This window comes from Gorilla gorilla, chromosome 3 (assembly GCF_029281585.2).
Source record: "Gorilla gorilla gorilla isolate KB3781 chromosome 3, NHGRI_mGorGor1-v2.1_pri, whole genome shotgun sequence".
Lineage (NCBI taxonomy): Eukaryota > Metazoa > Chordata > Mammalia > Primates > Hominidae > Gorilla > Gorilla gorilla.
The window spans coordinates 162,974,587-162,990,191 of record NC_073227.2 but is presented as its reverse complement, the minus strand read 5'-3'; the positions used below and the strand labels follow the sequence as shown (position 1 = coordinate 162,990,191).

Here is a 15,605-nt window from a genome sequence, read left to right as displayed (position 1 = left end):
AAATTGGTATGAAAAGAAGCTTAACTAATATATGTTTTTAAAAATGAGTTTATATCATAAAGCTGTAGTTGAAATCAGGTCCAACAGTAGCCAAAATTTACTGCGTTAACTGTGGAGGAGTCAGCTAACCTCTTTGACCTTTCATTTTATAATCTCTACATAGAAGGAAGGAGCAGAAGAGAGGAGCTTCTGGAGCTCTCTGATTTCTGTATCTCAAGAATTTGAGAGTATCACCTCATCAGTGAAGCATAATTATGTTAGATATATTTAACAACGATGTCAAATTGCTTGGACTATTTTGACACAGATTTCCCTTAAAAATCCCTAAAGCCTTGCAATTCCTGTCAAAGGCATATTACATGCCATTTTGAAATCAGGGATTATATTTAAATTGTTCCTTGATATGAGGTCAGCGTGTCTTCATTTTTGACATTAGCACTATTTTATAGTTGTAGGAATTTTGGAAAGATCTTCTGGGAAAAATAGAGTTATTATCTCATTTCTATTATTAAATGGCTTTTAAAAGGCTACAAGGCAGCCCTATTATTAAATCTCAAATCAATCTGGTGTCTTTAGTTTGACAAGACTCAACAACTTAAATTCTACTTCTCTACTACTTTTTATCTATTACTTTGGATACTATGCAATTTTCACAAAGCCAAAGACAATTTTTGAGACACTATAAAATGTCAAAAAGGAAGACACATTTAAAAGAAAAAAAAACGTATTTTTTTTGCTTAAATTTTCTATAAAAAATTCCCACTTAGATTTTTCTAATTGTCTCTTGATAACAAAAATCTGAAGACTTTTATTACACAGCTAAGGGCTATTCAAATCACAAAGATACATAAAGAATAGGATATAGTCATGGTAAAAGCTGTTCAAAAAATCATAAAGAGCAGGGTACAATAAAAATATTTTTAAAATGATAAAACGGATTTTACCGACCAAATTGTTACTTTAGAATTTTAATTTTGTTTTCTTATAGGTATTGTTACCTTAGAATTTTAATTTTGTTTTCTTATAGGTTATTTTTTTTCTTGTACTTTTTTCTCTTTGGAGGAGAACAATCAATTGCAGTTAATTCTAAATTTAAAGGAATACAACTGCCCCAGCTAAGAATGAACATGGTACTTTAAGTGTATACTACCATTCTTCATCAACTGAAGAGACCAGGAAATAAATCACATGGTATACATAGATCGGTCTACTATTTTGTAGTAGTTACAAGTGAAATTCAAGGCTGAAAGGGCCAAAGGAGATAAACCATGCTGTTTCACATTGAGATATTGGTAGCTGATAATTATCAAATGACAATTGCAAAATATTAAGAAGATTACCTAAGATAATAAATTTGCAATTTTCCTAGAAAGTATTGGTATTTTAACAATTTGAGTGACCAGTTTTAAATGTGAGGGAAAATATCTCAATTAAAGTTAAACATTACACAACTGTACACAATGTTATTTCAGACCATGTGACAAACCTAACATACCCATAGCTGGAGAACAAAGCTGTTTCCTTTGGCTTAAATTCATGTCAGTTCTGAAAATAACATTCAGCAGCTACTTTCCAATTGTTTCCTTCAAAGTCACTCTTTGGCTATCAAAGTTAAAAGTTTAAAACTTAAAACCAGTTTTTTGAAGACCTGAAGTGTAAAAATGCTATTTAAAGCCAAACTCTTTGAACTTCTATAAAATATGCACACAAAGATTCAAGCTTTTTGAGGAGTGGTTAGAATCAGAATGCAATTGAGGAAATACAAAGACAGGGAGACTTTGTTTGCTTTATAAGTATCTAGACATAAACCATATCTAGTGTCTTAGTGGAGAAGACCTCTTGATATTAATGGAATATGATAGGTTGAAAATGCCTTTCTAGAATTTAGATAAGATGCTACACTTCTGCTAGCTGTGAGAGTTTGTCAATTTGAAATTTATTCTATGAAGTTCAAAACTGAAGAATGTTTGGGGACTTTTACCCTATTTTTGCTCTCTAGTACTTTCACATTTGAGAACACATAAGTGTGCCTATTGTTTTTCAAATCCTGATAGTTTTGTTGCTTATCAATATGTCTGTCTTAGAATTTCTTATCCCCAACTTGCTTTATTTTTTAACTTACTTTTCTTGTGTTGTTTAAGTGATAATAAGTGATCAATAACATTATAAAAATGATAATAAAAAGAATGAAAAATAAAGAATAGAGGCAGATAAGGAAATAAATATGGACGTATGTATACATAATTGGTATAGGACATGTATTTTCTAGTCCTAGCTACTGAAAGGGAAAGCAGTGACACCATAGTAGCAGTGAGCATAACTAGTCCTCAGTGCTTGATTTCTAAACACTATTCTCTAATGAAAAGGATCAAGGTTTATTGGAAAGTTGGTTGATTGCAGGGCTGGGTCAGGGAAAATACGAGATGATTCTGGAGCATCTTGTGGCTCTAGAAAGTAATGACATGCTAAAAAAATTTTTTTAATAGAATAGGTATACATAAAGGGCACAACAGCCAACCTTAAGGCGCTCCCAAAACACAAAGCTGGCACAACCTGAACAGCAAAAAGATATTACTGAGTCATTAACGAAATGAAAAATTCCCATGGGTCTATATTAATATAAATAGATGACTGAATAAGTAAATGAATGGAGGAGAAGAGTCAACCATGCCTTTCAGAAGAATTCTAATTAATAATGTGAGAGAAATGAAACAAAAAATTACTATTCAGATATATTAGTAACAACTCAAGATCCATCAATGAATGCAAAAATTAGTGAGTAAAAAAGTTTAAGCAGAAAAAGGGTATTTGCATAGTCTCCAAGTATGTCCCCCCAGATTTTTACTAACTTTCTAGGGGAGAATTAACTGTCAGTAGTGGCAGGCACTCCAGTGCATCAAAGTTAGCCTCAAAGTAGTACCGAAACATACACTGATATGATGCTCTGAGAAGGGTGCATCACCTCTGTAGTGTTCTGCTCCATATTGCAGAACCTAAGTCTAATGACAAACCATAAGAGAAACCCAAGCTGAGGAACATTCTACAAAGTAACTGATAAGTACTCTTCAAAAATGTCAAGATTATGAGGGACAATGAAAGACTGAGGAACTGTTATAGATTGGAGGAGCTTGAGAAGACCTGACAGCTGAATGAAAGGCAGGATCCTAGAAGAGAAAAAATATGTGAGTGGAAAAACCAACCTGAATACATCTCCTTAAAGGAATTCTATATTCCTTCCTGTTTTAGACAGCGTATTAAAAGTTAATTCAAATTCCATGGAAATATTGATAACAATGTAGTTATAAGCTCTTTGATCTTTTATAAACTATAATCCAGAATATATATACATATATACACACATATTGCTGAGATGTGTGTGTACATGTGCATCTTTGTGTGTGTGTGAATGTGTAGCCAGATTCTAATGTTTTTATTGACAGTGTATATAAATATTTTATTCATCAGTTAAGAATATTAATTCCCTGTATGATCTAATGACAAACAAGACAAACTGAATTGAGCATCTAAATATTTATATATTTATTTTTTTATCAACATTGTTGAACACCTACAACATTACAATGATTTCCGTTTGGAGAAAAAGACATTAAATGCACAATGCCATATTTTACATTGTGTGAAGCCTAGAGAAGACAGTAAATTAACTATCAAAATTATTTTATGCGATACGAAAACTAATACTCTGATAAAGATATGAATTTAGGACTATGATAGGAAAGAGGAAGAAGTAAGTATTTCTAGCTGGATACATTACACAAAGATCTCTATGTAGGAACTAACTTAGCAATTAGGCCTAAGTACGAAATTTACAAGGGTAAAGAACAGAAAAATGAAAGAGGGAAGGGCAGTTTAGGTAATGGGAAGAGCCTTAGGAGAGTGTGAGAACTGGAACAGGATTAAAGAAAAGTCATTTAATTAATTGTGTCATTTACTTTCTATATTCTGACATCTTAACAGAATATGTGGAATATTTTTCCATGAATTATATTGTTACAAATATGAATCATAAATTCATAGTTCACAAACTATGAGTAATTCAAGGAATTATAAATAAGACATTGACCCTCTGAAGCAAAGGAATCCTGCAGGGAACACAGGGAAGGAAGCCACAAATGAGAACAAGAAAATGAACAGAGTGGAAAGAAAAGGGAATTGTGGATATGACAGAAGATTGTGGAAGGATTTTTTTTTAAGTAAAAATAGGGGAAAAGCATGGGAGAAATCTGGAAAAGAAAAGCTTAAGAAAAAAGTATTCTTTTTTTAAAAAAAAGAACACATGAAAACTATAACAAAAATAGAAACGATACCAGGATGAGAAAGATAATTAAGATCAAAATTAATTTCGCTTATAATTTAAGTGTTTACCTAGTTGCTGCTGTAGTAAATCATACTGAAACCTCTGTATGTTTGATAAATAAGAATTACATCAATTCTAATACAGAAATTTTCTGTCCTTAATTTTAAATATTCACAGGAAATTAGGGTGACCCTTGAAAATAGTGTGTGTTCAGTGGGTGTTTGTTTAGTGAATGAATAAAGATTAGGATAATATAGGTCAGGTCAGTTTAATCATTTTTTATTTTTATAAATTGCAAGCTTTTGTTTGCCCTCTGAGACCACAATTAACAATGAATGTTCAGTCTTCTTTTTGATGTGATCACAAAAAAATCTCTATTTCAGAAATAAACATCTACAATGTTAACACAAATCAGCTTTATTGAGCATCCAGTATATGCTCATTGTTGCTGCAGCTAATGGAAAATCTAAGCATGACTAAGACGTTGAAGGTTGTTTACAGTATAAGTTTTTTTGTTTAGTGAATCAGACTTTGGAAAATATATCAGATCCAAAACTTACCAGCATAAGACTAGACAAATTATTTAATCTCATGGAGAATCTGTTTTATTATCTATAAAGTTGGGGAAATAACATTTATCTTATAGTATTATTTTGAAAATTAAATGAGATCCTGAAAATAGAGTACCTACTAAAGTAACGATTCAGGTATGCGCTGAGTAAATGCCAGCTGTCGTTATAATTATTCATTCATTTAGTAACTTTTATTGTGATCTTACTATTTTGTTGCCATCATTATTATTAACATTGTTGTTATTTATTAAATACAATTCTTATCCACAAATTAACATATATCCAGTGAAGAATATGAGTCTTAAAGCAATTGTAACAATTTTATGACCATATTCATTATTTTATTTGAATATAGAAACTATCATAAGGAATTAAATCTTCAAGGTAAAGACAAAGCAATAGAAGTATAGATAAAAATTATTATTCTGACTGGAATATTCAGAAATATTTCACAGAGAAGGTGGTAATTGAGTCTGATTGCAAAAGAGCAGTGGAATTTCAGTGGCAAAGAAATGGGAGGGAGGTTAGGATGGAAAAATATCCAAGTCAGAGAACACAAACATGAAGATGTAAAGACTTCAAGAAATGTGGAATTGCTGTTGTAACTGGACAACAGGCAATCATGCTATAAATGAGGGGTACCTCCTGTGTGCCAAGCATTGAGGATATACTCTTGAAAATGAATGACTACAATAATTTTCACTTTCTTTCTTTTTTTTTTGACTTGGAGTTTCACTCTTATTGCCCAGGCTGGAGTGCAATGGCGCGATCTCGGCTCACTGCAACCTCTGCCTCCCAGGTTCATGCGATTCTCCTGCCTCAGCCTCCCCAGTAGCTGGGATTACAGGTGCCTGCCACCACCCCTGGCTAATTTTCTGTATTTTTAGTAGAGACGGGGTTTCATCATGTTGACCAGCCTGGTCTCAAACTCCTGGCCTCAAGTGATCTGCCCTCCTCAGCCTCCCAAAGTGCTGGGATTACAATAATTTTCACTTTCATGGTGCTTATAATACACTGGATGATGTGACCAAGGAAGAATTGGACCCAGGTCATAAATGATCTAAATAAGGCCTTGAGATGTTTTAATGTTCTTCTATGAACATTTATAAGGAGGAATTAAGTACTGAAGGCTGTGTTTCAGATAGAGTAACCGACCGGCCACTCATATAAAAGTGAACTACTGCGTTGTGGATGCAGAGAGGCTAACATTGAGAGGCAGTAGTCATCGTGACAGGAAATGGGGAAGGTGAGCACTAAGATAAAGATAAGTATCATGAATAGAAAGAATTAAATTTTTGTAACAATTGTTAGAACTGGTGAGATATAATGATGAGGGAAGGAGAGGAGTCGAACATGATCTTGAGGACTCTACTCTTGGAGGCTTAAAGGAATGTGTTGTCTGTATTTGTCACAGGGAATCAGGAAGGAAGATCCAGTTAGGGTCAAGCATTAGAATATGTTAAGCTTAATAGGCTTTGACACTCAGACGCGCCCATCAAGCAGTTAGGAATTGGATTATTTTGTTTGGAAGAGGTCAGAACTAGTCAAGAGATTTCATAGTCCTTGGTAAAAATATGGTGTGAAAACACTAAAAGGGATGAGTTCGTAAATAGAAAATAGAATGAAAAGAAAACGTCAGAACTTACGGAACAGCTTGTTCATAACTTTAGGAGTTATAATATAGATGGTTCTATAGAAACACAAACTCCTTCATTTAGATTTAACAATAAACAATCGGTTCTTTTTTATGAGAGGAGGAGACTGTTCAAACAACATGCTTCTTCTCCTTTACCTTCTATTTCAAAATGTCTCGGTTTCTTCATAGATGTCTAGAATTCTCATGAGCAGTGAGGTGGATGAATAGAGACTGTTTCTGTTCCCAGAGAGTAGCTTTGGAGGATGCTAAAATTATGGATGAATTGAAGACACAGATTCACCGTAAAGCTGAAACAGCTGAAGTGTCAGGGCCTGCCACTTGCATAGTCCTCTTATAAGACACTACAAGGAATTATAAATATGCTTGTGGTCAAATGTTTTTGCAAATTTGGCAAAAGTTAGTTATTTAAACTTTCATTAATTCAGAGTTCTGTCTCTATTCAGATTTCCCCCCCCCTTTTCCTTCCCTTCTTATTGGGTAGTTCTAGAGAGGCTACAGGCAATGTTTTGGGGGAAGTTGAAGTGACAATACGTTTAGTTTAGGCTTAGTGGAATATATGTCTACATTTTTTATAAAATAGCTTTACTGAAGTAAAATTGACCTAGAAAAACCTGCATATATTTTTACAATTTGATGAATTTGGACGTAGGCATACCCCCATGAAACTATCACCACAATTAAGGTAACAGACGAATCCATCAAGTCTAAAAGGTTTTTTTGTGGCCTTTTTTTGGTTGTTGATGCTGTTTTAAGAACACTTAACATGAGATATACCCTCAATACATTTTTAAGTGAATAATACAGTGTTATTAACTATAGGCACTATGTTATATAGCATGTCTCTGGAACTTATTTTGCGTAACTAAAACTTTATGCCTATTGAATAACAACTTTGCATTCCCCCTCTCCATTTCTTGACAGCCACCATTATATTCTCTGCTTTTATGAGGTTGACTGTTTCAAAAACCTCATGCAAGTGGAGTGTTTGTCCTGGAACTGGCTTATTTCACTTAGCATATTGTTCTCCAGGCTCATTCATTTTGTTGCAGATGGCAGAGTTTCCATCTTTTTAAAGGCTGAATAATATTTTTAGTCATTCTGTATATTGTTAGTATTGCTGGTCACCCAGTTTTTGGCAGAAATGCGCATATTTTGTTGCATTGTCATGATAATTTGTCTTTTTGCATTTAAATTAACATGGGAACTCATTCCATTCAGAAGACTGAGCCCCAGCATCATTTTTCTTTTCAGACTCAAAAGTTTATTTTTATGGGGAAATAGACACCTTTCTTTAATTGGTGGGATTGTTTCTTATACAGAAAATAATAATCGTAGATAACATTTACTAAATGCTTACCACTTTTAGCTACTTTCAACTACATTTTATAGGTAAGGAAACTGAGACATAGAGAAGTTAAATAAGTGGCAGATCAGGAATCCAAAGCCAGCGACTCAGGTTCCCATCAGTAACTTAAACCACCAGGGAACACTGACTCTCTGTCACTGAGTTAGAAGCCAGAAGTCCCTGAGTGTAAAATCCTTGGGGTTTTAGACAAAGCAGTTAACTTCTAATGATCCTCAGCCTTCTTATCAGATAAATGGACAAAGCAGTTAGCTTGTAATGATCCTCAGGATTCTTATCAGATAAATGAAAGTAGACTAGAACATAATGTTGGTAACTTTGGGGTGATCTCGTGAGCCTTTGAGAAAGCTGTGATGCCTTTCCATGACATAGAACAGATGTAATTATGTAATTAACAAACATTCTTGGACACCCTGAAACCAGTGTCTTAGCCCTAGGTTAAAATCCCCTGGACTAGAAAATATTTAAATTTCTTACAGATCTAATATTCTGCTATCTTAATAAGAGCTGATTTCTAGTTTATTAGTGACTTTTTAAAGAGGATACAGTGAACTATTAAGTGATTTTCATTGTATGCCTTATTGACGGGTTGGTTTGTGTTGTATTCTTTCTTGTGATCTTGCATTTTCTGAATGCTGCTGACATCTTTCACTTGAAGACTTTGTTTATTGAAAGAAAATTTTAGATGCATCTGGATTGAACTACTCTGAAGAAGTTACGGTGTTTACCTGAAGCTAATAAAATAATTTATGTTTTCCTAGTAAATGAGATCTGAAAAACAACCAAAGTGTCAATAGCAAAATCAATTTGAAAAGGATCTACTATGAAATTAGGTTTCTCAAATAAAATATAGTTTAACAAGAGAGCATTCACTGTCTTCCTTCTTATGGGGATACTTTGCATTCGAATGTAAAAATGATGGCATGTTTTGAAGCCATAAACTTAATATGTATCAAACTTCATGGTTTTCAAGATCAAAGGATTAAGTTTCAATTTAAGTGTATGGATTTTTTGTTATAAAAACAAATTGTCTTACTAGAAAACAGAATAAGAAACATTTTATGTAGTCTTTCTATGTCACCTAAGGAAATTGCAAAAGCATCTATTTGAAGTTGTGTAAAATTTAGTATACACAATCAGGAAAGTACTCTGTATAGATTTTAAAAAATGCACTAGTACTGATCTGCCCTTGAGTCAAAATGCTTAATATTTTGGGTTTTTTTTCTATGTAAAATTTGGTTGAAAGATTGTTCATTATTGTTGAATTTCAACATGATTGCAAAATAAATGATGCAAAACTCAATAAAGTAAAATACACAAAAGAGCAATTAACATGTTATCTCAGTAAGTATATAGAATAATGAGAGAACACACTGTTCTACACTGTAGCATGTAATTAAGATGTAGCCATAAATCAGGAAAATATTATAGCTTGTTTAGGTGCACAGGTGGCTTTTAGAAAGATTGATTATTAGCTCCTCTTTCCCCCTTGAGATGTGAGTTCATAGTTATTCCTGCAAAATTAAACAGAATAATTTCTCATACTTCCTACAGTAGGTATGCTTCAATGCAAACAGCATGATGGAGATAAATGTTTGCAAAGTGTTCATCTCCTTGTCTGTTTCTATTCCAGATGCTCTCTACGATGTCATCACTGTGGGAGCCCCAGCTGCCCATTTTCAGGGATTTAAGAATGGTGGTCTTCGGAAGCTACTCCATAGATTTGAAACAGAAAGAAGAAAGTAAGTAAAGACAGGAGGAAAGCACAGATTCCATTAATAACATCTCCCCTTTGGGGAAGTCTATATACAAGGTGATTGGTCCATCACAATGTATAGTTCTTGACATCTTAACCTATTTAGTAACATAGAGTTGTTAAATATCTCAAAACTACCAGAGAAGAAATTAGATTAAACAAATTGCCTAAGTGTCTTGCTTAGTGAGTGGCATTGTGATGGCAGAAAATCTTCCAGAAGTCATATGACTAAGGGGTGATATTCTAGTGTCAACTATTGCTTGCTTAAAGGAGTGTTCAGAGATTTAGCTAGAAATACAGTCTGACTTCACTGTGGAGCCAAAGATACTGAATGGAGAATATGGCTCCTAATTTATGATTTTTACCCTACTAGTAATTTCCATGCTGGCCTGAGGCACATTTAATTGTGCCACTTGAAAAAGACACAACAATACAGAATTCTATGTTCTGTTTCTTAGGGAAAGGCATGAGTATTACCACTATTATTTACAATTTTGATATACTCTTTCCCCAGTTTTTGTTTTTACATGCTTTTAAATATTGCCTTATAAAGCTTTTGCAGCGGTAGTTTATTGTTCTCCCCCATGTCTCATCAGTGGAGGTTATCCTATAATATTCTCTGGCTATGACCACGCTCATGTAAAACATGAAGTGCATTATCCAGGTATGAAGAATAACTACTTTCCTTTTCAAATAGTTACTCTTCTTAAGTTAAGAATCCCATTTTTTTTTTTTTTTTTACTTTGAGATTCCAAGGGTATGTGTGCAGGTTTTTTTCTTTTATTTATTTTCTTTCTTTTTTTTTAACAATGGTGAATTGCATGTTACAGGGATTTGGTGTACAGGTTATTTTGCCACCGAGGTAATAAGCATAGTATCTAATAGGTAGTTTTTCAATCCTCACTCTCCTCCACCCTCCACCCTTAAGTAGGTCCTGGTGTCTGTTGAAGAATCCAAATTTTGAAAGTTAGGGGAAAATAGTCATTCTTTAGTCACAGTTGATTTAGTAATAGTATTAGAAAATCTGTTTGAGTGCCAAAACCAGAAAATTTTTTAAAGTTTTATCACATTTATCAAATATGAAATTTGTTTTTTGGTGCCCAGATGTTTAGGAAGAAAGCATTTAAAGGAGGTTAGAATTGAATAATTGACTTACTATTATACAAATATATAAACTACCAATACATATATATTTTTCTTTTTTCCTTTTAAGGAATTGACTTTGGTACAATATTAACTCAGTTACAGTTCTTATTCTGATTTTTCTAGTTTTTTGTTCATTTTTGTTTGCTTTTTGGTGGGGAAAGGTTTATAGTTTTATAAAATTATATTGCATGGGTAGATTAGAATAACCATCACTATTATAAACATCATATAGAACTGTTTCATCACCACAGAGAAACTCCCTCAGGTTACCCATTAATATTCACACCCTTCTCACAAATATTATTGCAATGGGGAGTGGAAGCCAAAGTTTCAACCACGGGCTCTGCAGGGGAGAGGCATCTCTTATTTACTTTATGGGAGTTGGAAGTTAATTCAAACCATAGGCCCCATGGGGGAAGGGATGCCATCCCTACCGAAGTTGGGGTATGAGTGGAAGACAGGGTTTTGCCCATGGAATCTGAGTGGGGATAAAGGGTGTTTCTCACTGATTCCCTACTGTACCATTCTTCTAGTGGGGGAGGAGCATGACATTTTTGTGGTATTCACCCCCAGAACAGGTTGGTATGGCTGGGCCACCCTGTTCCAGGTTCTTTGGCTTTTCCTGGGTGCTGTTTTTTGTTGGTGCTTTGCTGCATTGAGAAATTCTGTGGCACCCAGTTTGGGACATTATAGGAGGCAAGAAAAATCCCGTGGAACTCACTGTAATATCATTGCTTAAGTCCTGAGGCCCCTAACCAATATACCTCCTTTAGTCTACCTTTTAGAGTCTTTTGATAGGTGACATATATGTTTTGTCTAGCATGTTTCATTGTGATTAACAGGGGAAGTAAAATAGATTGCATTTACTTCATCTTGTCTGGAAGTGTGTCTCAGCCTTGAGAGTTGACTTAATCTATTTTTTTTCCTCAATTAAATTTTAAAGTGTATAACCCGATTAGAAGACTCAAAACTGCCCACAGGGTAGTCAGAATCCTGTTGAGCATAGAAAGCATCAGTATGTGAAATATGGAACCTAACCCTCTAATTTTATGAAACATATTTCTGTTAAAGACAACTGTTGAGTTCTGTGGTTAGACTCTAAATAATATTTCTTAAGGTTTAAATATTTGCATAAATATTTGAATCCTTCATTTTTCTTCACTTTTCACTGGGATGTTACATATCAACACACACACACACACACACACACACACACACACACACACTCTTACAGATCTTGGGTTAATTTTAAGATAAAAGTAAAAACGTGTTCAATGCTTGCAAACACTGATTGCTTTAAATTTTTCATTTGTGTTTCATTGCTTTATGGATAAAATACAATAAAGATTTTAAAAGAAATAAAAAAGAACTTTGTGGATCTTAAAAGAATTCTCCATAGGGCAGTGGTTTGGGACAAATACAGCTTGCTGAGGCAATATACTGGTGAGCATGGCTATCAGCCTACCCGTTAAATTAAGAGCTGACTTGAGCAGAGACTTAATGATTAGAGTTATCGCACCATGCCAGTACTTTTTCTGCAGGCTTTTTCAGCAACAAATATTGCATGTCAGTCAACAGCAATGTATAGAAGTAAAAATGACTATATGAAATGAGTAATTTGGGCTTTAGGTTAAAGTAAACAATGACATTTTGCAGGACATGAAATCACAAGTGAGGAAATTTTTCTTTGCCTCATCTTTCATTTGATATTGCCCCCCACCAAAAAAAAAAAAACAAAAACAAACAAACAAACAAACAAAAAACCCAGATAGCCAAGTCTTTTAGACCAGGTTTTTTGGGAACTACCACAGCCATTGTACTATTTCACCTTCGTTTATTTTTTTCTCAGCTAAGCCAATAAAATGCTGTCATCTGAGTAAAGATATAATTTATGTCCCTTGGTGATCTCTTTTGTGATGAATACATTGGCCACATAATGAAAAGGGTTTAGCATACAAACACTGCTTATAGTATTTATATAAAGCAATTCAGGTCATACAACCATATTTATTAAAATTACAAGATAATTAGGGAGACTGAACTTTTAAAGCACAGTTTCTGAGTACCTTACTCTTGTGCTTAGGAACTTTGAGGAGTCCATACTTATCCACTGGGCATTCAAAGCATCCATGATTTTGCCCACCAGTGTCTACCCTCATCACCCACTTCTTCTATTGTTGTTTCTAAAACGCTATATAAACTATTTCCTAAATGGGCTTCATGTATTTATACCTTTTCCTTTTTCCTCATTCTGTTTCCTTTTATTCTGTTCTCCTCATTTTCTACTATTTTTCATTTCTTTCTGTGAAAGCCATTTACATAATCCTATTCAAAATTCTACACATGGTCCATGTGAAGATTTCACCCTTATAATTAGGCTTTCCTGATTTTTCAAGTTGATTTGGCTCTCCTCCCTAATATTTTACTTTTGCTTCTCTTGTAGCCTTACTAGGCCACGGTAATGTATTAGGTTTTTTCTTGTACGCCATTTCTGTAATACATTGTGCTTTCCTTGAATAAGAGATGGAGCACCTTGTATATATAAGTATGCTATAGATCAAATACAACAGGCATTGGAATTCACATAGAAATCAGATATAGTTGCTGACTTAAAAGTGCTAAAAACTAGAATGGGAGAAAAAGTTTCACAAATAATCATAATGCAATAAGATTAATAATATAGACAGCAGGGGTTACCAACCTTGGCTGCCCACTAGAATCACAGACCACAGCAAACAACAACACAGAGCTAAAGCAGCCTTGTCACCTATAAGATCAGTGGTTACACAGTCACAGGGCAAAAACTGTGGGACTGAGAAGTTTTCTTACAACTGTAAGGAGGAATAAGGGTAGATATTTTCTTATTCTCTATTATAAATAGGAGACTTTTTGCATAAAAAGGGGAAAATCATATCAGGCAAATAAGCTGTCCATAACCTATAACATAGTAGACATCCGATAAACCAGGAATGGGAGAACTAGAGGCAAAACCTTATACTGTTACCTTTGAAATGTGTTTTTCTGATAGAATTATTAACCACTAATTAATTTGGGAGATGCAAAACATAAATTCACATTTCTATGCCTTCTCCAGTAACAAATGAACAGACTAATCACTAGTTACAAAAATATTTGTTTTAATCACCTTCACTTCCATTCTTAAGAATAAAAATTTGTATTTCTTTTTATGAAAGAGAGAGAGTGATTTGAAAGCATTCAATGAAAGCAATGTGATCATATTATTTGATTGGGGATGGTAATTCTTTTTTTCCCTACTTGGATTTTTTTTTTTTTCTATTTCTGGCATGATCCCTAGATTCCACTTAGACCTTTGACTTGTCAGTCATTGACAGTGCAATTTAGAGTCTAAGATCTTAACTATGCTTACTATTTTGTATGAACTCATAAGTCAAGCTATATATATATTTTTTTCTTTTTTTTTTTGAGATGGAGTCTCACTCTGTCGCCTAGGCTGGAGTGCAGTGGTACGATCTTCGCTCACTGCAAGCTCTGCCTCCCGGGTCCACACCATTCTCTTGCCTCAGCCTCCCGAGTAGCTGGGACTACAGTTGTCCGCCACCACGCCTGGCTAATTTTTTGTATTTTTGGTAGAGACAGGGTTTCACCGTGTTAGCCAGGATGGTCTCGATCTGCTGACCTCGTAATCCACCCGCCTCAGCCTCCCAAAGTGCTGGGATTACAGGCATGAGCCAATGTGCCTGACCAAGCCATATATATTTTAAGTAGAAATACTTTGATCCTTTATTGATATATATTTTAGTAAATAATTTAACTGATAATTTTCCAGTTTTGTAAAGAAATATGCTTATTGTAAAATGGAAAAATCGAAAGACAGAGATTAAAATCATACTTGTAATATTCCTCCTTAACAGCAATTACTGGTAGCATACTGGGTGCTCTCTTCCAGTCTTTTTTTCCACATATAATCTACATCCTTATATTTTTTTCTGTTAAAAATTTGAAATGGCAAAACTGTTTAAAATGACTAATTTTAAAGTTATATACATAATATAGGCCAGGCATGATGGCTTATGCCTGTAATCCCAGGACTTTGGGAGGCCGAGGCCAGTGGTTGGCTTGAGCTCAGGAGTTTGAGACCAGCCTGAGCAACATCGCAAAACCCTGTCTCTACAAAAAAAGTGCAAAAATTAGTCAGGCTTGGTAGTATGTGCCTTTAGTTCCAGAAACTTGGGAGACTAAAGTGGAAGGATCACTTGAGCCTGCAAGGTGGAGGTTGCAGTGAGCCAAGATCACCTCAGTGCACACCAGCCTCTAGGTGACAGAGGGAGGCCCTGTCTCAAAAAAAAAATGTGTGTCTGTGTGTGTGTGTATGTGTGTATATATATATGGTATGCTATATATTTATATATAGATAGATATACACACACAGACATACACACATACACATAATATGAATATAATACTCTTCATTTATAAAACAACTTTAAACTTTGTGTTTCTTTGGAAGTCATGCCCAAATTTAAAAATGTCAGCCTCGTAGGCTATAGCTAAAATTTATCTCCCATTCATTTTCAATATTTCAATAAAGTATATTTCAATAAAAATATACTTTATTTTTTTCTTTTCAGAAAGAACATTTTCTGTCACAAAATTTTCTTTTAAAAATTATGGTAAAATTACATGGGCACTCTAGAAATAAGAATAATTTAAATAAAAGCCCCTGTCAGTTCCTTTTTTTCTTTTGGACTGTGTTCAGTAGCTGACAATATATCATTTTGAAGGAGATGGTAATTAAAGTTTTTCTTTTGATT

The 15,605-nt window shown here is 34.1% G+C and overlaps 1 protein-coding gene across 8 annotated transcripts in view; it reads left to right on the top strand.

Moving 5' to 3' along the window:
* INPP4B (inositol polyphosphate-4-phosphatase type II B) overlaps nt 1–15,605 on the top strand; it is an 809,117-nt gene that overhangs the window by 634,617 nt on the left and 158,895 nt on the right. For all 8 annotated transcript variants that reach the window (XR_008679096.2, XM_055384744.2, XM_019025935.4 and 5 more), the window contains one exon: nt 9,544–9,652. Coding sequence is in view for 7 of the 8 variants with exons in the window: in XM_055384744.2 (XP_055240719.1) it covers nt 9,544–9,652 (109 nt within the window). In the remaining variant the exon portion in view is untranslated. The remainder of the gene's footprint in view (nt 1–9,543; nt 9,653–15,605) is intronic.